Source organism: Podarcis cretensis (assembly GCF_951804945.1).
Source record: "Podarcis cretensis genome assembly, chromosome: 14".
In the NCBI taxonomy this organism is placed as follows: Eukaryota; Metazoa; Chordata; class Lepidosauria; order Squamata; family Lacertidae; genus Podarcis; species Podarcis cretensis.
In genome coordinates, this window is record NC_137183.1 from 11,549,743 (window position 1) to 11,577,506 (window position 27,764).

The following is a 27,764-nucleotide window of genomic DNA, read 5'->3' on the forward strand; positions in this document are numbered from 1 at the left end:
TAAGAAATTCCCTGAGCTATTGTTAAACTACTAGCTGTTCCCTCTAATTTCTTATAAAGATGGTTGAAGAACAGAAGGCTTTGGTCCTCCAAAAATATGCTCGAGCCTGGCTTGCTAGACGCAGATTCCAGAGCATTCGCCGTTTTGTATTGAACATCCAACTTTCATACAGGGTACAGCGGCTGCAGAAAAAACTAGAAGACCAGGTAATTAAAAGTGTTTATTAATGCTTTGCATTAATTTTATGTGCATTGTACTCAAATAAAAAGTTTCACTACCTAAATTAATTGATGATTGATCCTGTGGGCAGGATATTTCATTCTTTTAATTTGGCCACCCCTATCCATTGTGACCATCTTCTAATGCTAGTTCCCTGCCCTACAAAGATACTTATCTTCTGCCAATAATATTGCCATCTCGGTGTCTAATGAAAAGAGTTTTGTTTGCCAGACCATTTGATTGCTGGTGTGCTTATTATTATTTTTTTGCTGCTTCTGTCTGTTTTAAGGACATTTCTGTCATTTGGGGTGGGGGGGATTAAATCTTTTGGATTTCAGTTTTGAACGGGGCATGTTTATTTTACCAGTGGTAAAACAAAGTAACTACTCTAGGGTTGTATCCAATGTTGTCTGCCCTCTGGCATAAGAGCTATCGTGCTCGGAGATTGCAGAGTTTAAAGGTTGGACAGCAAAGGAATCCCTTGTTTTCCATTGCACATCAATTTCTGCCAGCACAACAAGTATACCGCTAAGTGACTTTGACCTAGCTCTACGTTTTTTACAACCCTGTAATACTTTGCCTCCTCCAATGCTGATTTTATATTTATTTTAGAATAAGGAGAATAATGTTCTGTTGGAAAGATTGACCACTCTAGCCTCAAATCACTCCAATGGTATAGAAACAATTCAGAAGCTTCAGTTGGATCTTGAAAAATTAGCTGCGCAAAAGAAAATGTCGGAAGAAAAAGAGAAGAAGCATAGAGAAGACTATGAACAGGTTACTCTTTGTGGGGCTTACAGTGGTTCTGTTTGCATGTAATGCTAAATCAGAGCTGCGGAACTTCCTGCATATGGGCCAAATCTGGTCCACAAGGTTGTTTTCCCAAAGCACACCCACCTGCACCTAACGCCTTAAGTTCGCTGTGGGGAACTTGATTGTGTAGCTGGTTCTTACAGAAAGCAGTTTTTGCTGATGCTATGCTTGGTGCTTGGGAAGCACTGAGCACAAGGTTTGCAAAGCACTTTGTGCAGCACTTCCTCAATGCCCAGCAGCAGCCAGCTGGTTGTCAGGTGTTTAGGAAGTCATATGCAAATCGCTTTGCATGCCCTGTCCTCAATACTTTCCAAGTTCCAAGCATAGGGCTGGCAAAGAGGCTGATCCACAAACTGTGCCAGCTTCAAATGAGCCACCTTCAACCAATTAGTTAATGAATGTCAAACAGCTAGTTTAACTAGAGTTTGCGGTCAGTCACAAGCTTTGATTCATTCATAATACCATGCTGAGATTAAGGGAAAGTGGAACTAAATGCTACTGAACTCCTTTCAGCTGCGTGGGGGAAAGGGGCTAGGCAGAGTTTGAAAGTCTCGATTTGCTCAGGGTTGCTCCAGCTTGAATCATAGATTTATAGAGTTGGAAGGGACCCTGAGGGTCATCTGGACCAACCCCTTGCAATGCAGGAGTACGCAGCTGTCCCATATGGGGATCGAACCTGAAACCTTGGTGTTATCAGCACCATGCTCGTGCATGTAGTTTAGTGCTACACGTGAACTTTGCCAATAAAGTAGCATCTCAAGAATTACTGTGACAACAAGCGGGGCTGGGGTTGGGAATGATGATGTGCTTTGGAGTAATCATGCATTAACTGAAATCCGTGAGTGCTCTAAAGGATATAAAAAGTAAAGGTAAAGGGTAAAGGGACCCTTGACAATTAGGTCCAGTCGTGACCAACTCTGGGGTTGCGGCGCTCATCACACTTTATTGGCCGAGGGAGCCGGCGTTTGTCCACAGACAACTTCCAGGTCATGTGGCCAGCATGACTAAGCCACTTCTGGCGAACCAGAGCAGCACACGAAAATGCCCTTTACCTTCCCGCCGGAGCGGTACCTATTTATCTACTTGCATTTTGACGTGCTTTTGAACTGCTAGGTTGGCAGGAGCTGGGACCGAGCAACAGGAGCTCACCCCGTCGCGGGGATTCAAACTGCCGACCTTCTGATCGGCAAGTCCTAGGCTCTGTGGTTTAACCCACAGCGCCACCCGCGTCCCCTAAAAGATATACAGTGGTACCTCGGGTTACATACGCTTCAGGATACATACGCTTCAGGTTACAGACTCTGCTAACCCAGAAATAGTGCTTCAGGTTAAGAACTTTGCTTCAGGATGAGAACAGAAATCGTGCTCCGGTGGCACAGTGGCAGCAAGAGGCCCCATTAGCTAAAGTGGTGCTTCAGGTTAAGAACAGTTTCAGGTTAAGTACGGACCTCCGGAACGAATTAAGTACTTAACCCGAGGTACCACTGTAGTATGTGTTTTTTAACACTTTTTGTCCCGCCATTTCTTTTGCCTTGCAGAAGGTGTCAAAACTTGAAAACCGCAACTCAGAGCTGCAGGAGCAGAAGAAGCAACTAGAAAAGGAACTTAAAGAGAAGAATGAGGAAATGAAAGGTGAAGTGATTCAGATCACATCCATTAGTTTTGTTAGCTTCATTGCGGCAAGCAGAAAAAGAACACTAAAATATTGTCCCTGAGGAAGGCATGCTATCCCTTTTGTGTTTTCAGTTAAACTGGGTTCTGCTCCTTTTGGAACATTTCTTGTGCCTCAGATTTGTGGTGCTTCTTCCTAGCAACGAACCAGAGGCACAAAGAGTGACTTTCCAATGATGAACAAAATATGGCGAGAGGGCAGTGGAATTTGCTGTGCCCCCAAATAAACACTGGTGCATTGAATCCTGCCCATCTAATTAATAATAATAGCCAGCCATTTACACAGACTTCTCTTGAGCAAGCCTATTGAAAGGAATGGGAGCTATACAATATAATTTCCGGATAGATGTACCCCCATGATATTATGCTACCATTTTAGGGCTTTGTGCCAGAGTTGCTGGCAGATACACCAGCGAAGATCCTCAGGATCTGGATGTTTATTTCACTTATCATTTGCAATATGGTGCCTAACCTGAAAATTAAGTTTACAGTAAGCAGCATTTTGGCTCCTCAAACCTTGCATGACATCTGTCCTATCTTATGTTGATTTCTGTGCAAAATTATCCATTTACAGTTAAAACTCTCTAAAAAATTTCTTATTAGTCTCTAACTTATGTGTGTGTTTGACGATTTCATGGTTTTATTTTGCAATTTTTTTTTAAAAAAAAACAAACAAACATTGTCTCTCTGCAGAGAAAATGGATGACCTGACAACACAACTCTTCGCCGACGTTCAAAAAGGAGAAAGGCAACGGATGTATGAAGTGTTAACTTGTGACTTTAAAGTGCTGTTTTATTATTTTGTCTGATTTTGCTTGAACTGTAAATGAATTAAGTATTTATTTATATATATACCCATATAATAAACAGATAGTTGTATTCAGCTAAGTTCTAATCAGAGTTGGCCCACTGAAATTACTGGATCTAAGTTAGCCATTAATTTCAGTGGATTTGCTCTTGAGCCTGACAAGGGGTATAACCCAAAGAATCTAGATGACTTGGATCCTAATGGAAGCTTGTGCAAGGAGTTTTCCTATGCTCTAGGTCCCTGGAAATGCATCTCTAAAAGAGCTGGGGACTCCCCTAACTAGGGTAGAATGGGGTGTTGCTGGCAGAGGGTTGAATCACCAATTATTATTATTATTATTATTATTATTATTATTATTATTATTAATCATTTATACCCCACCCATCCGGCTGCCACTCTGGGCAGCTCCCAACAGAATATTAAAAACATGATAAAACATCAAGCATTAAGAACTTCCCTAAACAAGGCTGCCTTCAGATGTCTTCTAAAAGTCAGATAGTTCTTTATTTTCTTGGCATGGGAGGGCATTCCACAGGGCGGCCGCCACCACTGAGAAGGCCCTCTGCCTGGTTCCCTGTAATCTCACTTCTTGCAGTGAAGGAACCACCAGAAGGCCCTCAGAGCTAGACCTCAGTGTCTGGCTGGATGATGGATGTGGAGATGCTCCTTCCCATATATTGGGCTGAGGCTGTTTAGGTCTTTAAAAGGTCAGTACCAACACTTTGAATTGTGCTCGGAAACGTACTGAGAGCCAATGTAGGTCTTTCAAGACTGGTGTTACATGGTCTCGGTGGCCAAGACAGTCTGCAGGCAGGTAGGGTCAACCTGCGTACCAGATGGATCTGGTAGACAGCTGCCCTGGACACAGAATTGACCTGCACCTCCATGGACAGCCGTGAGTCCTAAATGACTCCTAGGCTGCGCACCTGGTCCTTCAGTGGCACGGTTACCCCATTCAGAACCAGGGAGTCTTCCACAGCTGCCTGCCCCCTGTCCTCCCAAAACAGTACCAAAAACAGTTCCATAATTGGGAAGTGGCTTCTTAATTGAGCTCTGTTCATAGAGGGTACATTTACATAATTTTGGAAGCTTTGATTCACTACCTGCATTGCATCCCATGGCGTTCAGAAAGGGTTCCCGTGTTATTCAATAGGCTATTTGGAAGGCAGGGGAGTTGGGAAAATTTATGGCTAGGCTGTGTATATGTGTATGCACCTCTCTCTGTATGCCATGTCGTCTCTGTGTGTTGATTGCATATAATAACTTACTTGTCTCTTTATTCATATGCTGTTATTTATAATAAATATCATAGCAATTTGTTTGTACTTAGAGATATGCGGAGAAAAACAAAGTTGTGGCCTTTTCTGTTGTTGTTGTTGTTGTTAATCTTTGCAGGATGCTTGAGAAGAACTTCCAGAACCAGAAACAAGACTATGAAGAAAAGATGGACTCACTCAAGGCAGAAATAAAGTTTCTCAAAGATGAAAATGATCAGCTGCAAAAGAAAGTCAGGGAAAAACAGCAAATTGAAGATGGCTTAAAAATGGAAGTAGAAGAACTTTCAAACCAAGCAAAGGTATAGTAGCAGACCAGTATTAATTGACCACATGTGGTTGTTGTTGTTTTTTTTTTTGGGGGGGGGGGTTCTTTCCTACATAGAGAATGACATTTTTGCTGAGCTAAGCTATGGTTTTGCTTATGGTTGTATCCGAACATGGGCTCTTGGTTTGTTTTGCTCCAGACAAACCACAAGCTGTAGTCAATATTGTTCTTGGCTTATCTATCATTTTTCTTGTGAATGCATGCTGGTTTATCACTTAGCCGTGATTTGACTGTGCAAACTGGGTCATAGATGTCAATTAGGCATGCTGTAGACTGCAACCTTGTCTTCATCTTATTTCTGTCATTTGCTTTGCCCCATTGAATTGTGCTTCATTTTTAAAATGTTTAATGAACTTAGGCAATCCCTGAACTGCATAAAGAAATTGAACTGATTCAGTCTCAAAAACTGGATGTAGAGAAGCAACTACAGTGCCAAAAGCGTGAAATGAGAGGTAATTCTGAAAATATTTCTCATTCAAATGGGTAAAATATATGGGTGATTCATGGGTTTGATTCAAGTTAAGACGCTGTTCCATAATATGAAGCAGGCTTAAAGACTCTCCCCTCTCCTTTATTACCTTTAAAGGGGGATCTAGCTTTAAATCCTTATTTTCTTTGGTGAAAACTGATACATTTCAATGCTGTTTTTGGCGTCTCTTTGAGAGGGGGAAACAAGCTGAGTCCTTTTGTGGTATCTGTCATCTTTTTGACACAGATCATGTCTTGAGTGGCTCCCAGGCCATCAGAACAGAGTTAGTTTGGTTCTGCATCAGTTTTAATTTATTGATGCTGCAGAATGAGTTCTTGCAGTGAAACAGTAAATACAGTCTATACAACCTTTCTGCTAAAGTGGAATCTCAGTGTTCACTTTACATTTTATTTTTTCCTAGACAAGTTGTCAGACATTACAATGCAACTCCGTGAGAGCTATGACTTCGCAGATGTAAGGAGCAGGTACAGATATAGTCTACATAGACCCTTTTTAAAGCGCAGTTTTGAAATTTCTTTTCCTAAATCACATGCTTGCCTGAGATTAGTCCTCCCATTTTTGTTTCCTCTTTTTGTTTTGTAACAGATTGTCTACTGAAGATTTGGAACATCTAAATGAAGATGGGGAACTTTGGTTTGCTTATGAAGGCCTGAAAAAGGCCACAAGGTTAGCTTTATTACCTGTTGTTTGCAAATGGCTTTGATTTGAAGGTGCCCCCAGTCCAAAAAAAAGCTCAGCTTGTATTCTTGCAGTATTAAATCATTTGGTAACCAGGTGACGACAGCTGTCTGGTTCATGTGGCCAGCATGACTAAACTGCTTCTGGCTCAATGGTACACTGTGATGGAAACCAGAGCGCACGAAAACACTGTTTATCTTCCCACCACAGCGATACCTATTTATCTACTTGCACTGGTATGCTTTTGAACTGCTAGGTTGGCAGGAGCTGGGACAGAGCAATGGGAGCTCACCCTGTCGTGGGGATTCAAACTGCTGACTTTCTGATCGGCAAGCCCAAGAGGTTGAGTGCCACAGCGCCACCCACATCCCTGCTGTTCATGCCATGTTGTTCTGATAGAAGAAAAGGGTACTGCCTTGGTTGGAGAAAAATTACAGAATTTATTGTAGTCTTGTTTTGCACGGGTGTCAAACACAAGGCCCGCGGGCCAAATCCGGCCCGCCAGACCTCCTCATGTGGCCCGTGTAGCCACCGCCGGCCACCAGCCTTCACCTTTTATTCTCGCTTTTTGCTTTTTTTAATGACACAATAAAGTTTACATGGTGCGGCTCCCTACTCCCCTCCCCCCGTCGCTCTTAAGGATGTGGCTGCTGCTTCAAATGTCCCTGCGTCTCTCGACTTGCGCCTTCGTCGTCGGGGGCCGAAGCGAGGCGGGCAGCTAGCTTCTCTCTCCCGCTCACTGCTCAAAAAGAGCAAGCGGAAGGTCAGGTCTCTCCGCGCCGCGGAGGGGGAGTCTTTCTCCTCGGAGAAACTTTTTTATTCCAGCCTTGGATCTTCTCCGGGAATGCTGGATCCCGGCGTGCAAACTTGCCCTGCGGGAGGCGTCCTCTTCTCCTCCGCGCTGGATTTCACCAGCCTGGGGCTCCCCTTCCTCTTCATTTCGCTCTCCATCTTTGCACAGCCAGCCTTTCCAGGACCGACGATGCCCGTGATCAAGTTGTTCTTTGGGAATATGGGGTGGCTGGGGGGGGTGAGTGTGTGAGAGAGAGAGGCGCGCACACACACTCCAAACACCCTTAAAATAAATGTAAAGTGGGGACGGCAATGATGATGGCCATGATGGGAGGGGGCTGTGTTCCCTGGCACCCCCCTGCTCCCCGCCCCCCACCGCCTTCCTCCTCCTCCTCTTGCAATTTTGCGGCAAGCCAAGCGAGCAAGGCGATCTGGCGCCCGGCTCTCTATCTCAGCTCCACAAGTTGGACTCCGCGCCCGCGCAGCGGCGCTGGGCGGTTCTCCCCGCCTTCCGGCACATGTCTGTCCTGCTGGCACATTCCTGGGAGGAGATCGGAGGCGGCTCCTTGCAGCCCTTCCATCACTCGGGTCACACAATTGGGCGGCTCGCTCTCCGCCCTGCCAGCAGCTCCGCCTTGATCTCTCCCTCCCGCCTTGGGGAAGGAAAGGAAGAAGCTGGAGATCCAGCTGCAGGCAGCGCACTCGCGCTCTTTCGCCTTTTGCGCTATGCAATGGCACCCCGAGATGGGGGGGGCAGGGGAATTAGCCAAGGAAAATGAGAGTGCACAAGGCATGTTGATGCTTTCCTGTCAGAGCGCTCTCTCTCTCTCTCTCTCTCTCTCTCTCTCTCTCTCTCACACACACACACACACATTTTATTTACAGCCCCATGCCGTGTATGTTTATTCAGAAGCCAGCCTCACTTTCTTCGACAGGAGTTTCAAGTAAATGCACATAGGATTGCAGCAATCGTCTCATTAGGGCTCATTATTTGTAACAACTTTGTTTCCTAGTTCTGCTGGATCTCTCAGCGGCCTTTGATACAATCAACCATAACATCCTTCTGGACCGTCTACATTATTACAAAAAACAGTAATAATTGAATGCAGTGACAATAATTTATGATAATAAAGAGTGGACACATAGTCCTACAGATACAACCGGCCCTTTGAGGGTGACCAAACTGCTGATGCGGCCCCAGATGAATTTGAGTTTGACACCCCTGTTGTTTTGTGATACATGTTCGAAAATGACTTTTATTTATCACCGAAAGGACTTAGTTTGAAACATTTCATTTCAACAGTTCACATGTAAAAAGACTGGATTCACTGTTTTATCTCATCTTCCCACTTTTTAAAATAGTGTATATTCAGCCTGCGTACATTAGGGATTTGGTGCAATGGTTGGCCCTTTCCAACCAACTGACCCTTGAGGAAAATTTAAAAAAAAGGGGGGGGAGAAAAGGGGTCATTTCATATGGATTGAAAAACCACCCGAATCGTGCCTAATGCAGCTGTAGAGAATGTAATTTAAATTTCAGCACTTTAAGCCAGATCAACTTTTTTCTAGTAGTATAGCATTCTAAACTTTTTTGGTAGTATGGTTGCTGGTGTTCCTTCTGTCTACGTGAATTGCAGTGAAAGTGCTTTTTTTTTACGTTACATGGTTCTTGGTCTTAACAAGTTCTTGTGTCAAGGATCTTGTACTGTTTATTTTACTGTTTATGTGTTCCCCTTCCCTCAACAGAGTATTGGAAAGCCATTTCCAGTCTCAGAAAGAGAACTATGAAAGGGAGATAGATGGTCTCAATTCTAAAACTGAACATCTTAGTCAAGAAATAAACCATTTGCAGAAACTGTTCAGGGAGGAAAATGACCTCAATGACAGTATCCGGCTCCAAGTTACCCGACTAACTTCGGAAAATATGGTGAGAACTGAGTATTATTGAATTTAAAAACATATTGTGGTAGCAAGCTTCTGAATATAAACAGGTATCCTGTTTAGCAAAAACAGCTACTGCGGAACATAATTATGAAGAATCCATCCTCAATGGAGTTACAAATTGCACATATGAAGAGAATTGTAGAGTTGGGAGGGACCCTGAGGATCATCTAGTCCAACCCCTTGCAATGCAGGAATATTCAGCTGTCCCATATGGGGATCGAACCTGCAACCTTGGCATTATCAGCACGAGGCTCTAACCAACTGAGCTATCCAGGCATTTGCAGCCTGGGACCAGAGAAGAAAATAAATGTTTTAAAAACTATTCAAAAAAATTAAGCCAAATGTGACTCTCTATTTGATTCTAGTCTTATCACCTTTTATTTCCTTTTGGGTACGAGTAATTCAACAATATTGTTTATTTGTCCAACAGGGAAGTTCCTGGACACACAATGAGCCACTAATAAGCTATAGTCCTGTCTGAGAAGTTTTGTTTGAACTGACACACACATATTACAGAGGAGATAAGCAATATAAATCATGCTGTCTTATGTCTGAATGAGGGCATAGGTATGTGCTTGTAGGTTTAGCCTCATAGGAGACTGATCAACAACAGACGAGGGGCAAAAGAAAAGACCCACAGAGCCATTGGCCCAAGCTAGGAGAGAAACTATTGTTGGAGCTTCATAGCAATTGATAGCTCAGTCAGTATGAGTCTCTTAATCTCAGGGTTGTGCATTTGGTGGGCAAGAGATTCCTGCATTGCAGCCGGTTGAACTAGATAACCCTTGTATTCCCTTCCAACTCTTACAATTCTGTGATTCTATGAAAAGACCATAACAGGTATTTGAATCTAGAAGAGATCAAAATCTAGGCTTGTGCAGGCCTTGCAGTAGAAGCAGCAGCAGCTTCTAAGGACATCTGCTGATTGCTCATGAAATTTGTCAGTGACCTAAGAAGTATTCCTAGTCTTTGAAGTTGCAGTCAGCCAATTAAAACACAGGCATGTGGAGCTTTCTCCAGATAGGAGGCTGCAGTTCTCCCAGTCAGATGAGTTCTGGAGTAAATGGGAAGGAATATTCCTTGCTTATGCTTATAGAATTCCACAGTTCTGACGTACAACATTGATGCAAGATGTGAGTAACTTCACTTTAATATTTCCCCCTTTCTCTGAAGATGATCCCAGATCTTAAGCAGCAGATTGCTGAGCTTCAGAAGCAGAAGACGGATCTTGAAAACCGTCTTCAAGAAGAAGCTGCAAAGAATAAAGGTAATTTTTCAATTAGGAGTCATTCCATTTTCAATTTGATAAAGATAGCAACAGGATATTTTCCCCCTTTTATGGTATATAGTGCAGCTCACTATAATTACTTATCTCTAAAGTGAATTCATTAAGTACATAGATTATACATTCAGGTAGGTAGCTGTGTTGGTCTGACGCATTAGAAATACCATATTTTTTGCACCATAACACTCACTTTTTTCCTCCTAAAAAGTAAGGGGAAATGTCTGTGCGTGTTATGGAGGGAATGCCTACGGGTGGCATGCCTACGGATTTTCCTCCTCTAAAAACTACGTGCGTGTTATGGTCGGGTGCATGTTATAGAGCGAAAAATACAGTATATAAAAAAATTTAAAAATTGTCCAGTAGCACCTTAGAGACCAACTAAGTTTGTTCTTGGTATGAGTTTACATAATCAGTTCTGGAGGTCCGTTCATAGGTTGATCCGGGTCTCTGGTGGAAGCGCCGTTGTGTGCAGGCGCATTCAGCGGCAGCTCACTTCTGCGCATGTGCAGGCAGCGGCAGCCACTTTTGTGCGTGCGCGAATCGTGGCAAACCCGGTATTTACTTCTGGGTTTGTTGTGGTCGCAACTTGGTTCGGGCCCAAGTAGAGACGGTCATAAGTAGAGGTTCTACTGTATCAGAATTGTATGCTGGAACATTCCAGAACTCTTAAATGCATTATTGCTTTTTGGGGGCTGCTGTTGAAATGGCCAATGAATCATAAGTATCCATTATGAGTTTTTCAATTCTGTAAGTTCTTAAAGTTTAATTTATTTTATTTTTAATTATATTTCCTTTTTCTGAGGTGTTTTGTATTGTTTATTATAACTCTTGCAGTGCCATTCATACTATTTATTTCATATATTTAATGGAAATTTGTGGAAATGGTTGTGGCTTCCGGCTAATTTTAAGAATGTTTTACAGTCTAGCTTTCACTTTTAGCATTGCTTCATCAACTGATTTCTGTCTGACATGTTCAGTTGGGATCATGTTCTCTTTGTCCCTAAACTCTATTATAAAACAGGACTTTTAGATGGATTGTGTATTTTATAGTGCAACTTTGTATATGAGAACATGGATAATATTACTGTAGTAAACCCTATAAATACCAGTGTAGGTTGGTTTAGTAAAATTATGTTTATTGTTATTATTAAAGAGAAAATGGAAGAAAGGGCAGATCTGCTGCATCATAACCAGGAAAAAGAAGGAACACAAATAAGGTAATCTTAAAAAGCCTCTGAAAAATGTTGGGCATAGTTTATTTGAGTATTTAATCTCATGGAAAAGGAAGTAAAGCTCCAAAATCAATATATTGGTTTTTAATAAGATACTGAAACTGCTACATTTGTGAAAAGATTGCCAGCCTTTGAAACAGCCCATATAGCTGCCCCCTTAACTGCCTTTTGATTTGCAGCAGTTAGAAAAGTGATCACGAGCATGTTTAGTTCCATGCCATGAAAACCTTCACTTGCCAATTTCTACGGAGCAGTCCCTTTTTAAAGGGAGACGGGCAGGCCAAACTGGTTTAATTTCCTGACCCATCGGCAGTTCTAGCTTCCAGGTAGGCTGAAGACAAAATGCAGATGAACTTCAAATGAACGGAAAGTCGGACTTGTAAGCCATTCTCAGGTTAGCACATGAGAACATCCACTTTGTAGGTTGTGCCACCTGGTTGCCTTCACCCACATTCAATATAAAAAGCCTCAAATGCCTCAGTGGAAAACTCATTTGGCAGAAGAGTCCGACAGCACATGCTTTCATCCTAGGTGATCACCTGCTCAACTCACCCACCTTCACTTAGCTTAATATGGGTGACCGAGATGCAAACCTGAGAATGGAACATGGATTCATTTACTGTGCCTTCTAGGTTATCATTCTGAGCCACAAATGACCTCACCCTACAATACAGGGCTGTCTATGATCATTCAGGCTAGTAACCTCACACAACTGCTCCCTTCCTCCTCTCGGGACTGTGATGTGTGGCCTCTGGTCTTCCATTTACTCCTAGGTTTTTGTAGCTAGTGTCTTCACGCAAACTCTGTTTCTGACTGTGCATGATCATGAATGGAAAACTGAGGTGGAAAGCAGAGGAGGGAAGGAAAGTGACGTCGCACGCATGTCTTTGCCCATGCACAGATCCAAGAGCAGAGCTCACAACGTGGTTGGCTCAGCCTGCTAACCTGAAACTGCCCATTCATGATAAGTGAACCAGTGTTCCATTTTGTAGCAGCTCTTTGTTTTATGCACAGAGAAAGAATTAATACATTTTAATGCCTTTTTAGAGTATTGCACGTTCAAAATGAAATACGCACGAAGGAAAAAGAAAGGCTGATAGCCACATCTGACGAGCTTCAGGAGATAAATGATCATATGGAGAAGCAACACGAAGGAGAGAATGAAACCAAGTACAAAATGTGGCAAGATATGGCATATCTTACTACAGAAAATACGGTGAGGAAGGAAAACGTTCCTGGTAATGGATTATTTTAAGCCTATGCATGCTTACTTTGAAGTAAGTCCGACTCAGTTCAATGGAACTTACTCTCAAGTAAGTGTGATTGGGATCATAGCCTTATTTCCTTAAAATCACAAAGAGTTTCAACCCTTTGTGATATGTTGTACAAAAGGGGGAAACCAATCTGAGATTCTATATTAAAATGATTTTTTAAAAGTGGGATGAGAACATGCGTCACTTGGCTCTTTTTCATAGTTTTTCACAAATGTGGCTAGTTGGGATGCCAACTATATGTTGAGCTCATTCCAAAGCTCTCTTCCTTCTGCAGCTCTTATGATACAAAGACACCTTGCATAGGAAAAGAATTGAGTGAGCCCACAGATTGGGAACTGCAGTTTAGTGTCGATTTCCCCCCTAACAAATTTAAATGTTAAAATGTTAATTTTATAAGTTATGTAAGGTTAAGACATTTAGGTTCTGCAAAGGCAAGCAAGGCAACAACAGCCTGGTCATGATGGCTGTGTATATCTCTAATATCTTGGGCTTGCCAATCAGAAGGTCGGCGGTTTGAATCCCCACGACGGAGTGAGCTCCCGTTGCTCTGTCCCAGCTCCTGCCAACATAGCAGTTCGAAAGTACGTCAGTGCAAGTAGATAAATATGTACCACTGCGGCGGGAAGGTAAACAGCATTTCCGTGCTCTCTGGTTTCCGTCACAGTGTCCCGTTGCGCCAGAAGCAGTTTAGTCATGCTGGCCACATGAGCCGGAAAGCTGTCTGTGGACAAACACTGGCTCCCTTGGCCTGAAAGCGAGCTGAGTGCCACAACACCATAGTCACCTTTGACTAGACTTAACCTTTTTTGTAAACCTGCTGAGGATGATGAGCAGGAGAGTGCTATTGTGCTCATGTTTTCATGGGCTTCTCATAAGCATCTGGTTAGTCTCTGTGAACACAGAATGCTAGACTAGACAGGCCTTTGATCTGATCCAGTTGGGCTTTTCTTATGTTCTTCTCGTGTTTTTAACAAACAAGGCAAGGTCCAGGTTCCATGTAAAGCAGAGATAAGGCAAATCCAGCACTGTGGAGACATCTGGGGTCAGTCCTGATGTTCCTTCTGAATTTTGCCCTCATCCTTCAAAGTTGGGGAGTTGTGACAATCACAGCAGTGTCTACTAAGAAGTATTCATTTACAACAGTGGTTCCCAATTGGTGGCCTGCGGAACCCACCCGGGGGGGCCCTGGCTTCATTCACATAACAAAAACTATCAGAGAGATATTCAAATTTTCAGATGTGGTGGGTCTGTGACTTGGCTTTTGAAAAACAGGGGGTCCTCAGGACTTAGGTAATTGGGAGCCAATGATTTATAGCATTGCTCAGAATCTAATTTTTTTGTTTCTCCAGTGTAAGTAACAATGCCGTTTTTCTATCATGCCTATTATCGGCCAGTAATAAATCTGAATTTTGTCCTGCATAGAAGCATAGAATCATAGAATTGTAGAGTTGGAAGGGACCCTAAGTAAAACCCCTTGCAATTCAGGGATATGCAGCTGTCCCAAATGCATTTTTTAAAGCAGATCATTCTTTCTCAACTTTATTGGACACTGTAGGATCTAGAAGAGGAGATGGATAAGAAGGACAGAATAATAAAGAAACTTGAGGATCAGATCAAGACCCTTAGAAAGTCTATAGAAACAGGTGAGGACATTAAATATATTCTTTAAAACTGTTTGAATGTGTGCTTCTTCGGAAACTACATGGAAGATGAGACCAACATTACGGTAATAATTATGAGAGTTCATAGGATCAAATTCATCGTGCAGTGCTGCCTGTTCACTGAAATCCTGCTGCAAAAGACTGCCATAGAATACTAGAAGCATGGGGCTAAGACATTGGTGGCTAACTTTTTGGGGGGTATGTTTATCTTTGGTGAATGGCGATGGGGGGGTGGGGACACGGCTTTTGTGGGTGTGGCCAAAAGTGGGTACCTTTCTCTCTCTCTCTCTCCCTCCCTCCCTCCCTCCCTTCCTCCTTACCTCTCTCTCCCTTCCCCCTCCCTCTCCTACCCCAACATACACCCACCCTCCCAAGTCATCAAATGATTGATCTGAAAACTGATGCACTGACCCAAACCAGCATGTTTATGTGCAATCCTAGTTGGTAGTCATGGTTGATTTTTATTTTGTATTTTTTAATAACTCTGTTCCAAAGCTTAACAGGCCATGACTGCTGCAGAAAGCCTGTTCATTTGTATTAAATAATTTGTCACACACAGTGATTTGTGTCATGGATCGTTCTTTCCAAACTTCTAATGCCACTGTAGTATTTTTCTGAAAGTAAATATATATTAATGTTTAACAGCCCATGAAGAACCCATGTTGTCCATGCCAAAAGAATACATTGGAATGTTGCAGTACAAAAAGGAAGACGAAGGAAAAATTGTTCAGAACCTGATCCTTGGTACTTCCATAACACTTTCAATTTCACCTAAGTATACTCATAAGCAATGCCAAATAGCTGTTGCTGGAAGTTTTGGAGTTGTGGCCAGTATTAATGTTTTTTCTTATCTTATCTGTTTTACTAAAAGCTCTATGATGCTTCTGTTTTAGAACGGCTGTGGGGGGAAATGTGTGTGACATATTTGTGCTTTCTGTAACTTTCCTAAACTGTTCACTCTTGATACTTGGATACTTGGAAATACTTGGAAGACTCCAGGGTCATGAGTTCGTTTTTTTCTTCTCAGATCTACCATTACTGTAAGTCACTATCTCTGAAATACATCTTGAAGTTAAAACTGGTGTCACCTCTGCTGAAATCTTTCCCTCTCACTGTGTTTTCACCATTTCTTCCTCAAATGGCCTTCACAAACCAGGCCCAAATATACCAGGTCTGTGTTTAATATATTCTTCTCTGCCTTTCTAGGGACTCTCTAACTACTGTGTCCCATCCACAATTTCCTTCTCATCTCTATTGTTTTCCCAGACATTCATAAGGCCACAGAATGTCCTCTGCATGTTTCCCTCCTATTTTTTCTTGAGAAGTTTGGGTTTCTTTTATACCTGATCAAACAACTGCAATGTTTTGCTTCTTTGCCGTTCACTTCCCATTCATTTTCAATCTGTAAATCTCCCTAGTAATCCACGTTAATATTTTGGGTTTATATGAGCTTTGGCTAACACAATTACTCACCTTGAAGAGTCTATTATTTTCACTAAAGCTTTTTGTGAGATGTTTTCAGGCAAGCTAAATACATAGCTGCTTTAAGACAACTTTTCTATGTGTTGAAGGACTTGTGCATTGCTAATATCTGTGGCTACTCATTCAGCCCTAACCAGTTTCTCTGTGGTTTTTATAGTGTGATTATCCAAAGTAAGTTGTTATCAAGAGACATAAATTGCAAAATGAAAGCAAGTAGCTTGTGTTAATTTTCTTATTTCTCATCCTTTGTGCATATTTTTAATTGTAGAGATCCAAAATAATACGATTCAGGAACAGGATGAGATTTTGGGGGGAAGAAATGCATTTGGTTACAATTTCATTTCTTTTAAAAAGAATGGCTAACCTATAGAATTTATTTAATGCTCACTAAATAATCAACACCATTTGACTCTTGGTTTCATGCAGAACTGAAGCCCCGTGGAGTGGTGGTAAATATGATACCAGGACTTCCAGCTCACATCCTCTTCATGTGTGTGAGATATGCAGATTATCTGAACGATGACGGCATGCTGAAATCCTTCATGAATATGTCAATCAATAGTATCAAACAAGTAATTAAGGTAGGGACATTTTGCACGCAGTCTGCTTTCTTTCTGTACAGTTGGCATAGCCCAACAGAATGTTTTGCAGATACAGTGGTACCTCGGGTTACATACGCTTCAGGTTACATATGCTTCAGGTTACAGACTCCACTAACCCAGAAATAGTGCTTCAGGTTAAGAACTTCAGGATGAGAACAGAAATCATGCTCCGGCGGCGTGGCAGCAGCAGGAGGCCCCATTAGCCAAAGTGGTGCTTCAGGTTAAGAACAGTTTCAGGTTAAGAACGTACCTCCGGAATGAATTAAGTACTTAAGCTGAGGTACCACTGTATAGGTTGACTAACGGAACAATTCCCATGCCATGACTGCTTATCAGAGAAATTGTGCTATTCGGATTGGTCATTCACTCTTCTTTCTTGCTTGCAGATAATTCCATTAAGTAGAACTCAATAAATATCTACCTGCAAATTACATAGTGCCATATTGTGTCACAAATATAAAGTATATGATTGAAAGGAGTCATTTCATGGCTGCAAAACATTATGTCATAGCTGTCTTTATTGCCGCCTAGTGTAGATTTTAAGCCTAGATTTACAGGACTATGCATTCAGAGCTTTTATTATGGTATCATGAAGGTCACATGAAACAAAAATAGCTGAGCATGTTTCATAGCTGAATCTATTCATGGTCAGCTAGTAATGCAGGTTAGTTAAGCATAGTCAGCTGAGTTCCTGTGATTTCCTGATTTGGTTCTTTCATGCTTATTACATCAATTCATGCCACAAGTCCTTTCACCTTAAGTCTCGCATCTCTCCTATAAAGTTGCAGACATTGTGACTTCCCTGCTGGAATGAACTATACTTTCATTTGCAGTCGCAGTGCCTGCTCTGGTTTTGCCAGAAGCGGCTTAGTCATGCTGGCCATATGACCCAGAAAAACTGCCTGCAGACAAACGCCAGCTCCCTCGGCCAGTAAAGCGAGATGAGCGCCGCAACCCCAGAGTCTTTCACGACTGGACTTAACTGTCAGGGGTCCATTAACTTTTTAAAGGCACAAGCTGTTTATTTTGTAACTGGATTTGAGGTGTTTAATTAGCATTTATGTGTAAAGACATTTAAAATGTAATCAGGACACATTACGTGCATTGGAATATGTGTCCCCTGAGACAGATGCCAACCATCCAAGTAGTAGACCTACTTCTGAGTACAGTGGTACCTCAGGTTAAGTAATTCATTCTGGAGGTCCGTTCTTAACCTGAAACTGTTCTTATCTGAAGCGCCACTTTAGCTAATGGGGCCTCCTGCTGCTGCTGCGCCGCCGGAGCACAATTTCTGTTCTCATCCTGAAGCAAAGTTCTTAACCTGAGGTACTATTTCTGGGTTAGCAGAGTCTGTAACCTGAAGCGTATGTAACCTGAAGTGTATGTAACCCGAGGTACCACTGTATCAGTAATTGCATGTGTAAAAGTTAATTAAGTTATGCACAATTCTGAAGTTGTGTATTAGGACTGTAATCCCAGGCCTCCTGGGGTTGGGATAAGCCATTAGGAGTTCAAAGGGGCTAGGTGTGAAGAGTAAACTTTCAAGTAATTTCCTTGAGGTAATGAGTCATTTTGCACATCAAAGGAGGGATCTTCCTCTGGGTACAAAAGACCAGAGCTTCAATTAGGGGGGAATCTTTTAGAGCTGGGGCCGCTGTGATACCAGGAAGCTTTGGGGTTAGGGTAAGTTGAATGGGCCCTGCAGAGCCAGAGATAGCTTGCAGAGAAAGGGATGCTGCAGAGGCAGAGCAGCATATAATGCTCTTAATATGAAATAGGCTGGTGCGTTTTGGGGTGCTGCTACTATGAGCCCCTCCATAAGTAGACTCAGGCTGTCTATGTATGTAAATAAAGCAGATATGTAATAAAGAGCCTAACCTCCATTGTGCATACCATATTTTTTGCACCATAACACTCACTTTTTTCCTCCTAGAAAGTAAGGGGAAATGTCTGTGCGTGTTATGGAGCGAATGCCTGCGGGTGGCGGGGGGGATCTGTTGAAGTTGTGAGCAGAGGATCCATGGTTCCCCTTCCTTCCCTCCTTCATGGTTACAAAGCATGGATCCACATGGATCCTCAGGATTTTTGCATTGGGCTACTCCAAACTCACTGTCAGATCACATGTCTGTGGCCACAGCATGAACCACAAAAATCATATATCCACTATTTCATTTAGAATATTTTCTTTCTTGTTTTCCTCCTCTAAAAACTATGTGCGTGTTATGGTCTGGTGCGTGTTATAGAGTGAAAAATACGGTAATTTCTGAATTCTCATGCAACCGCTTGCAAAGATTGAGGTGGTGTGGGTAAATATATGAAATATAAATTAAGCAAACACGGTGTCTTAATGTTTAGGAACATGTTGAAGACTTTGAGATGTTGTCCTTCTGGCTTTCAAACACATGCCATTTTCTTAACTGTCTGAAACAGTACAGTGGAGAAGAGGTAAGAATAATTTCACACTCCCCATAAAATAGTTGAACATTGCAATACAGTTCATGATTAAAGAAAATATTGGCAAGAATCACCTATTGGAACCTACTTTCACCAGAAGACCTAGAAATCACATCCTTGTAGTCCATAGCCTTGTGAATCCATACCTGAAAGGTTTGGGCCTAGCCTGAGATACCACTTGTTTCCTGCACATTGTGAACATGCCCTTTCTCTTGTCAAGATCCACCATGGGTTGGACAACAGGTCTTGAAAATAAGAGTTATTCTTTGCAAAACATTCTTTGTCTTCCATTAAAAATACTTCTAGCATTAGGTAAAAATGTTTGCATGTTTGCTTATTAACAGAGTTCATGAATAGCCTTTTGCTCTTCTGAATATATGTTTGCTTTTGCACTACTCTACTTAATATGCCAACCTAGCAGTTCAAAAGCACCTCAAAGTGCAAGTAGATAAATAGGTACCGTTCCGGTGGGAAGGTAAACAGCGTTTCCATGCGCTGCTCTGGTTCTCAGTTCTCAGTCATGCTGGCCACATGACCCAGAAGCTGTATGCCGGCTCCCTCGGCCAATAAAGCGAGATGAGCGCCACAACCCTAGAGTCGGTCATGACTGGACCTAATGGTCAGGGGTCCCTTTACCTTTTTACTTAATATATAAAACCTGTATTATACTTATGGTCTTAAATGGCACATGTTTATACATCTGATTTTCAGGAATTTATGAAGCACAATACTCCACAACAAAATAAGAACAATCTGAAGCACTTTGACCTGTTGGAATACAGGCAGGTTCTTAGTGATCTAGCCATTCGTATTTATCATCAGTTTATCATTGTAATGGAGAACAATATTCAGCCAATGATAGGTAAGAAATAAATGCTGATAGCAGCACACATTCTAAGCTACGGTATTTCTAAACCTTGTGCATGGCTAAAAAAATATAGGAATGAATTATTAGTATTTTCTTGTTTCTTTATGCATGTCTGAAAAGTCTATTTACATGTATTCGTGGCTGAAATCTTATGTACGTGTCAGGGAACTGCCATCAGAGCTGGAGGCGGAGGGAAGGCTCCAGAGGGATGCCGGAGAGGGTCCCAGTAGGGAGAGAGGCAGCCCATCTGCTGGGGAAGGAAATCAGTGTAACACCAGTGGAGAAGGGGGGCAGAGAGGGGATTTGGAGAGGAGGCTCCAAGACTCTTCGCCAGAAACCAGCGGGGAGAGCACGGGTACTCCACTGCCCACTCCCTCCCTGCGCAGTAGGAGGAGACTTGGCGTCAAAGAACTTCTTTGCTGGAAGAGATTCAAAAAACGCCCACTGACGGATTCTGCCAGCGACTGAGACAGCCACGAAGTGAAGGGCTGTCCAGACAGAAAGGTTTCAACCAGACAACCAAGCCAAGAGTGGCGGCAACTTATGCATAAGCAACCCCTAGAACCATTACAGCACGTTTCCCTGGGAGTAAGCACCGCTGAACACAGTGAGACTTCTGAATAGAGGTGCATAGGATTCATCAAGGCTAAAAACTAGCTGATTCCTCCAGTCCTATCAGTTGAACTGCTGTGATATTGAATTTTCAGGCACTCTCTAGCTGGGCTGCTGGTGAAAACATTCAGCAATCAAATGATGCAAAAACTGCAACTTGTTTTAAAGAGAAACCATGAACTCTGTTGTCAGGATTCAAGAAACCATCAAAGGCTTGGAAGATACTCATGCTAATATCTATTTAAGTGATAATACAAATTCTGTGCACGGATTTGTTTTTTCTTTCTATTTTACTTGCTTAAATACAAATCAGAGTGTGATGCAAAGGGTCAGTGCATCACACTGTTATAACCAGAAGGTTGGTATTGTGAGCCCACCCAGGGATGGCTATGGGCAGGATTCCTGCATTGCAATTCTATGATTCTATGAATATATATTACACAGATGAGTAAGAATATGGACTTTGAATACAGCAATATTTTTGTTTTGTAAAATAAAATATTGCTACAAATATATGCATTTAGCAGATTAAACAGCATAAATGCAAAGAAAATTATTCCTAAACTTATTCAGTTTACAGTGGTGCCTCGCAAGATGAAATTAATCCGTTCCGCGATTCTCTTCGTCTAGTGGTTTTTTCGTCTTGCGAAGCAAGCCCATTGACGGCTTAGCAGATTAGCGCTATTAGCGGCTTTTAGCGGCTTAGCGGATAAGCGGATAAGCGGATAAGCGTCTTAGCGGCTTAGAAAAGGGGGGGGGGGAGGAAAAAAAACCCACAGGAACTCGCAAGACATTTTCGTCTTGCGAAGCAAGCCCATAGGAAATTCGTTTTGCGAAGTACCTCCAAAACGGAAAACCCTTTCGTCTAGCGGGTTTTCCGTCTTGCGAGGCATTCGTCTTGCGGGGCACCACTGTATTACACAGATGAGTAAGAATATGGACTTTGAATACAGCAATATTTTTGTTTTGTAAAATAAAATATTGCTACAAATATATGCATTTAGCAGATTAAACAGCATAAATGCAAAGAAAATTATTCCTAAACTTATTCAGTTTATTTCTCCCGCAGTAGCATATATGGGTTTATATCATCCTGCACTCTGTCATTCCAGTGTACATGAGAGTCTGGTCTCTCTCTCACACACATATACTGTATATATAAGTATGTGTGTTTGTGTGTGTGTGTGTGTGTGTGTAATATATACACCAGTCAAAAGATTGCATTATCAGTTTGTATGAATGCAGGTGCAGTTCTGTGAATAATGCAGTTTGAGAAGAGACATTCTGAATCTGCTTCAAGGACTGCCTTGCTGGATTTCTTAGCATTTGTTTTTCCCTTATAACCTCAGTGTTCACTGAATAATGGAAATCTCAAAATGTAGCCCACCCAAATGCCCTTCTTTGTTGCATTACTGTAATAATAAGTAAGCTGATATTTAAAACCTTTAAACAGCACGACTGCTTTCCAGAGCCAAATAGCAGTGATAAAGGAACTTTATTTATTTTTATTTTTTATTTTCTGCTTGCTTGCTGTGTTATCTTTTCCAGTGCCTGGAATGCTGGAGTATGAAAGCCTCCAGGGGATTTCTGGCTTAAAACCGACTGGATTCCGCAAGCGCTCCTCCAGCATAGACGACACAGATGCCTACACCATGACCTCCATCCTGCAACAGCTCAGCTATTTTTATACCACAATGTGTCAGAATGGCTTGGACTCAGAGCTTCTAAAGCAGGCCGTGAAACAGCTTTTCTTTCTGATTGGAGCAGTTACCCTTAACAGTCTATTCCTTCGCAAGGATATGTGCTCTTGTCGAAAGGGGATGCAGATAAGGTGAATAATAAGAATAAGAATAAGATTAAGAATAAGAATAAGAATAAGAATAGAACATGTCAGTTAAGAAAAGAAAAATCTCCAGGGTAATGTTATAGGAACCAAAATAGCATATTTTTTGCTCCATAAGATGCACTTTTTTCCTCCTAAAAGGTAAGGGGAAATGTCTGTGCGTCTTATGGAGCGAATGCCTACGGATGGCAGGGGGATCCTGCTGCAGTCGCGAGCAGAGGATCCATGGTTCCCCTTCCTTCCCTCCTCTGTGGCTCGCTTTGAAGCAGCAAAGCGGGAGAGGAGTGGCTGCTTTAAAGAGAGCGTGCTCTCTTTCCCTCCCTCCTCGCCGCTCAGTTCGCTGAAAAGCTCCTCCACACACCCCATGTGTGCTCCTTGTCCCTTCAGTGTTTTTCCTTCCCTCCCCACTTAAAACGTGGTTACAAAGCACGAATCCACATGGATTCTCAGTATTTTTGCATTGGGCTACCCCAAACTCACCCTCAAATCGCATGTCTGTGGCCACAGCATGAATCACAAAAATCATACATCCACTGTTTCGTTCAGAATATTTTTTTTCTTGTTTTCCTCCTCTAAAAACTAGGTGTGTCTTATGGTCAGGTGTGTCTTATGGAGCGAAAAATAGAGTACAGTGGTGCCTCGCAAGACAAAATTAATCCGTTCCGTGAGGCTCTTCGTATAGCGGTTTTTTCGTCTTGCGAAGCAAGCCCATTGACAGCTTAGCGGATTAGCGCTATTAGTGGTTTAGCGGCTTTTAGTGGATCAGCTGATAAACGGCTTATCAGCGGATCAGCTGATAAGCGGCTTAGGGCTTAGGAAAGGGGGGGGGAGGAAAAAAAAAACCCGCAGGAACTCGCAAGACATTTTCGTCTTGCGAAGCAAGCCCATAGAGAAATTTGTTTTGCGAAGCGCCTCCAAAACGGAAAACCCTTTCGTCTAGCGGGTTTTCCGTCTTGCGAGGTGTTCGTCTTGCGGGGCACCACTGTACAATTAAAAATCAAATGGCATAAAGCATATCTGCAGATTGGAAAAAGCAGCAGAAACCTACAGGATAAACAAAATTTAGACTGCAGTCCTATAGCCACTAACTCTGGGAGGGAATGCCTTTAACTGAATGGGGCTTATTCCTGCAGAGATATATAGAGCATTGCACTTTTAAAATAATAGCATTTCAGTACAGATTTAGAAGAGCCAGGGCACTTAAAAAATAATTGTATGGTGGCTAAAAGTCAGCAGGGAGAAGACCACAGTATGCATTCTATTGTCCATCACTGTTTCCTTTTTTTGAATATTATTGCATTAAAAGACTTACATCTTGATAAAGTCTTGCACAGTGTATAGGGCAAGTGTTCCTATGCTAAGGTCTCCAGATTTTTTTCAATGAATCTGGGGACACTTTTCAACTTCAGTGGATTTTGTATAGGGACTGATTTGTAAATCCAGGGACTGTCCCCGGGAAACGGGGATGTCTGGTAACCTTATCCTATGCTGACGTAGGAGCATGATCATAAAGAAACGTTTTGAAAAGAACTTTCCAAATTTTATGAAATGGGGGGCGGGAAGCAATCTAAAATGGGAAAAATCATGTTGTTTTATAAATGGAATATTATTACATTCCCACATTTGCATGGCATACAAAGTATGCCAGACATTTTACTCTGCCATAGCACATTGCTCTGGGGCAGCAACTTGTGTTACCAGCTTCTGAACAAAAGGGAGTTTAAACCAAATTATCTTTTCCTTCCCTAGGTGTAATATCAGCTATCTCGAAGAGTGGCTTAAGCAGAAGAATCTGCAGAGCAGCTCTGCCAAGGAGACGTTGGAACCTCTTTCCCAAGCAGCTTGGCTCCTTCAGGTTAAGAAGACCACAGATGAGGATGCCAAAGAGATTTATGAACGCTGCACATCCCTCACTGCTGTGCAGGTACTTAAACCTAAGGTCTTTCTCCCTTACTTGGTAGATTCCTGAAGTATCAGTTTATGAAACTTCCCTTGCTATACAGACAGTCTTATTTGAAACCTGGCAAGCATTGTGCAAGGGATGCGGGTGGCGCTGTGGGTTAAACCACAGAGCCTAGGGCCTGCCGATCAGAAGGTCGACGGTTTGAATCCCCGCGACGGGGTGAGCTCCCGTTGCTCGGTCCCTGCTCCTGCCAACCTAGCAGTTTGAAAGCACGTCAAAAGTGCAAGTAGATAAATAGGTACCACTCTGGCAGGAAGGTAAACGGTGTTTACATGTGCTGCTCTGGTTCGCCAGAAGCGGCTTAGTCATGCTGGCCACATGACCCGGAAGCTGTACGCTGGCTCCCTCGGCCAATAAAGCGAGATGAGCACTGCAACCCCAGAGTCAGTCACGACTGGACCTAACGGTCAGGGGTTCCTTTACCTTTACCTTTAAGCATTGTGCAAGCGAGCACAGTTGTGGTGAGATGCCATGCACTGCTTTTAAAGTGCAAATCCTTTCATTAAAATTGCTTTTTTACCAGTTCCTTTTCTCTACTTTCATCCAAACTCTTTTTTTCTGGAATTTATTTTTTTGTAATTGAAAATTCCCTATGCAGTTGTCGTCTCCATCCTCTGTGTCCCCATATTATTCCTTGGATTATAACACGGTTTCTCTTTTTTGCTCAATTTCCAATTCACTATGTCAGCCCCTCCTGACACCTCCCTTTCCCCTTGATGTTTTTCCATTCTGCTGCCCGGGGGGGGGGGGGTAACCTCAATACATATTTCAGTTATGACTGTAGAATCATTACAGTTTTTACTTGTATCGGAAGTATTCATGAATTTCTTTAAATCGTCCCTACAGATAGTAAAAATCCTCAACTCCTACACACCCATAGATGATTTTGAGAAAAGGGTGACTCCATCATTTGTTCGTAAAGTGCAGGTATGATTATTAAATCGCAATCTCATTCAGAAGACATGTGCTTTCTTTTTTTAAAAAAACTGTTCCTGTTGGCAGCTTTAGCTCTTGTTACTTTAATCTTTTCTCTCTTTGTTCTAATTCCAGGCTATGCTGATCAACAGAGAGAATTCTCCGCTGTTGATGCTAGATACAAAATATCTCTTTCAAGTGACATTTCCTTTCACCCCTTCACCCCATGCTCTGGAAACAATACAGATCCCCAGCAGTTTCAAGCTTGGCTTTCTCACTAGAATATAACAAATACAGTGGTGCCTCGGAAGTCAGTTGGAATCCATTCCGGAAATCCATTTGACTTCCAAAACGTTCAGAAACCAAGGCTCGGTTTCCGAGTCACGTCAGATGTTCAGGTTCCAAAGAACGTTCGCAAACTGGAACACTAACTTCCGGGTTTGCGGCGTTTGGGAGCCAAAACGTTCAACTCACAAGGCGTTTGGGATCCAAGATACGACTGTAAACTAAAAAATAATCAATCTCTTGAAGGATAAATGAACATCACTCATCTATGCGCTTCCTCAATCACTGTGAAGTAGTGTTTCTTAGAAGATAAATTTTTGAAAAACATTTGGAAATCAGGGTGTAAGAAATGGATTGCTGCATGTCCTATGGCCCATCCAAATGCTTTTAATCTTATTCCCTTTTGTAGATTGGATCTCATTGCAGCTTACAGGTGCTCAGCGCTGGGTTCCAGTCATGTAGAAGCCACTGGGGCCATGGTGGTTCTCTGTATTACTAAATAACTTTCTATAATGAAGGACTAACAAGACAATTCTTTGTAATATTTTACTTCGATACAGTATTTGTAACACTGTAAATTTACATGCCTGTATATGTATGTTTTATGGGAGCATTTATCTTGGTTATTTAATAAGTATGCATATAAATGATAAGATGAAATAGATGACGGTTATATCATGATTTTTATTGTGTCGGATTATTTCACATATCTGGGTTCACACAAACAACTCAGGTAAGGGAGGGAAGCTTGCTAAGATGCATTCATTTGTTGCAAAAACAAATCCAAAATAGGCATCACATTCCCAGATGAATGTCAGGGGTGTTTCCACACTAATCATTTTTTAGTGACACAGCTCACTAACACATTTATTCTGAAGAATCCAGATGTCATTTCTACCACGTTGTTGCATTCTGACTTTTCCAGTATCAAGGTTGTCGTTGTTGTCATTTTATAAAATTATTATTATTATTATTATTATTATTATTATTATTATTATTATTTAAGTGCTGTGTTGTGGCGATTTTTGGAGCTTCTAGCATATACTCCTTTCATTTGGCTCAACTCTTCTAAGATCTGTTCCCTCTGCAGTGGAAGTCCTGAAGATAAAACTGCAGTGAAATCTGCTAGAGTTTCTAGATATTATTTTTCTTTAGAAGATGTACAAGCCCATTTAAAATGCATTATATAGCTTGCTTACAGCCTGTCACCCCCAGATCACATGGAGTTCTTTCCCTCATCCTCGCTGCTGACTGATTCCAAGGACCTCCCCCCAACCTACTGTCATTTAAAGTTGAAACTCTAAACCTGCTCACTAGGTAAAGGTAAAGGTACCCCTGCCCGTACGGGCCAGTCTTGACAAACTCTAGGGTTGTGCGCTCATCTCACTCTAGAGGCCGGGAGCCAGCGCTGTCCGCAGACACTTCCGGGTCACGTGGCCAGTGTGACAAGCTGCATCTGGCGAGCCAGCGCAGCACACGGAACGCCGTTTACCTTCCCGCTGGTAAGCGGTCCCTATTTATCTACTTGCACCCAGGGGTGCTTTCGAACTGCTAGGTTGGCAGGCGCTGGGACCGAACGACGGGAGCGCACCCCGCCGCAGGGATTCGAACCGCCGACCATGCGATCGGCAAGTCCTAGGCACTGAGGTTTTACCCACAGCGCCACCCGCGTCCCAGCATCCCCCAAAGAAGAAGCCCCTCTCCCCCTTGCCTGGCAGACTTGCCCTCTGATGGTTACCTTGATGGTCCGTCACCAGCCTTTGTCCTCTGCTAATGGCCCATCCAGCTAGCTCTGAGCTGGCTTGGCTTGTTAGCATAACAAATCCAAGGGGTTTCCATGTTTGGCGAAGCTTAATCAAACTTTGATTAAATTCTAACTTTTACTAAACCTAGGAATTTTGGGGAGTATCTAGCACCAAGGAATTTAGGGGAATCTGGCCCCCTACAACCCATCACAGTATGTAAGGGGTGAGACAAGCTTTCAGCTATCCTGATCCCAAGCTACGGTGGGTTTATACACCCAAACCATCACCTTAATTTTAGGCTGCAAGCTAATTGGCAGCCAGTGTTTGTAGAAGAGAGAGGCTGTCCCTGATGCTGTCCTATGATGGGCTGGGCTTCTTAGAGCCAGAAGCAGCTCCAGGTCCTCTGCTGTAAGAGTGGGATGAAAACATTCAAAGCATTGGGGGTTTGCTGAGAGTTCCTCTTCTTCTCTGGCGATCACTTGTAGCCAAATAAGATTGTCTTCCATGAACATGGTTTTAACAGTGA

The 27,764-nt window shown here is 42.5% G+C and overlaps 1 protein-coding gene across 4 annotated transcripts in view; it reads left to right on the forward strand.

The window, feature by feature from the left end:
• The window catches only part of MYO5C (myosin VC), a 54,247-nt gene extending 27,776 nt beyond the window's left edge, over positions 1–26,471 (forward strand). For 3 of the 4 annotated variants that reach the window (XM_079953137.1, XM_079953136.1, XM_079953138.1), the window contains 21 exons: positions 60–206; positions 832–996; positions 2,571–2,664; positions 3,397–3,460; positions 4,907–5,087; positions 5,472–5,565; positions 6,004–6,067; positions 6,189–6,269; positions 8,820–9,000; positions 10,191–10,284; positions 11,456–11,519; positions 12,582–12,750; positions 14,364–14,451; positions 15,115–15,213; positions 16,378–16,532; positions 18,909–18,998; positions 19,719–19,869; positions 22,036–22,318; positions 24,080–24,254; positions 25,140–25,220; positions 25,344–26,471. In XM_079953137.1, coding sequence (XP_079809263.1) covers positions 60–206; positions 832–996; positions 2,571–2,664; positions 3,397–3,460; positions 4,907–5,087; positions 5,472–5,565; positions 6,004–6,067; positions 6,189–6,269; positions 8,820–9,000; positions 10,191–10,284; positions 11,456–11,519; positions 12,582–12,750; positions 14,364–14,451; positions 15,115–15,213; positions 16,378–16,532; positions 18,909–18,998; positions 19,719–19,869; positions 22,036–22,318; positions 24,080–24,254; positions 25,140–25,220; positions 25,344–25,496 — 2,673 coding nt within the window. In that variant the 3' untranslated portion in view covers positions 25,497–26,471. Of the gene's footprint in view, positions 1–59; positions 207–831; positions 997–2,570; positions 2,665–3,396; positions 3,461–4,906; positions 5,088–5,471; positions 5,566–6,003; positions 6,068–6,188; positions 6,270–8,819; positions 9,001–10,190; positions 10,285–11,455; positions 11,520–12,581; positions 12,751–14,363; positions 14,452–15,114; positions 15,214–15,496; positions 15,641–16,377; positions 16,533–18,908; positions 18,999–19,718; positions 19,870–22,035; positions 22,319–24,079; positions 24,255–25,139; positions 25,221–25,343 lie in introns of those variants that run through there. The other variant, XM_079953139.1, reaches the window with a different exon arrangement.
• Positions 26,472–27,764: the final 1,293 nt, after the last annotated feature.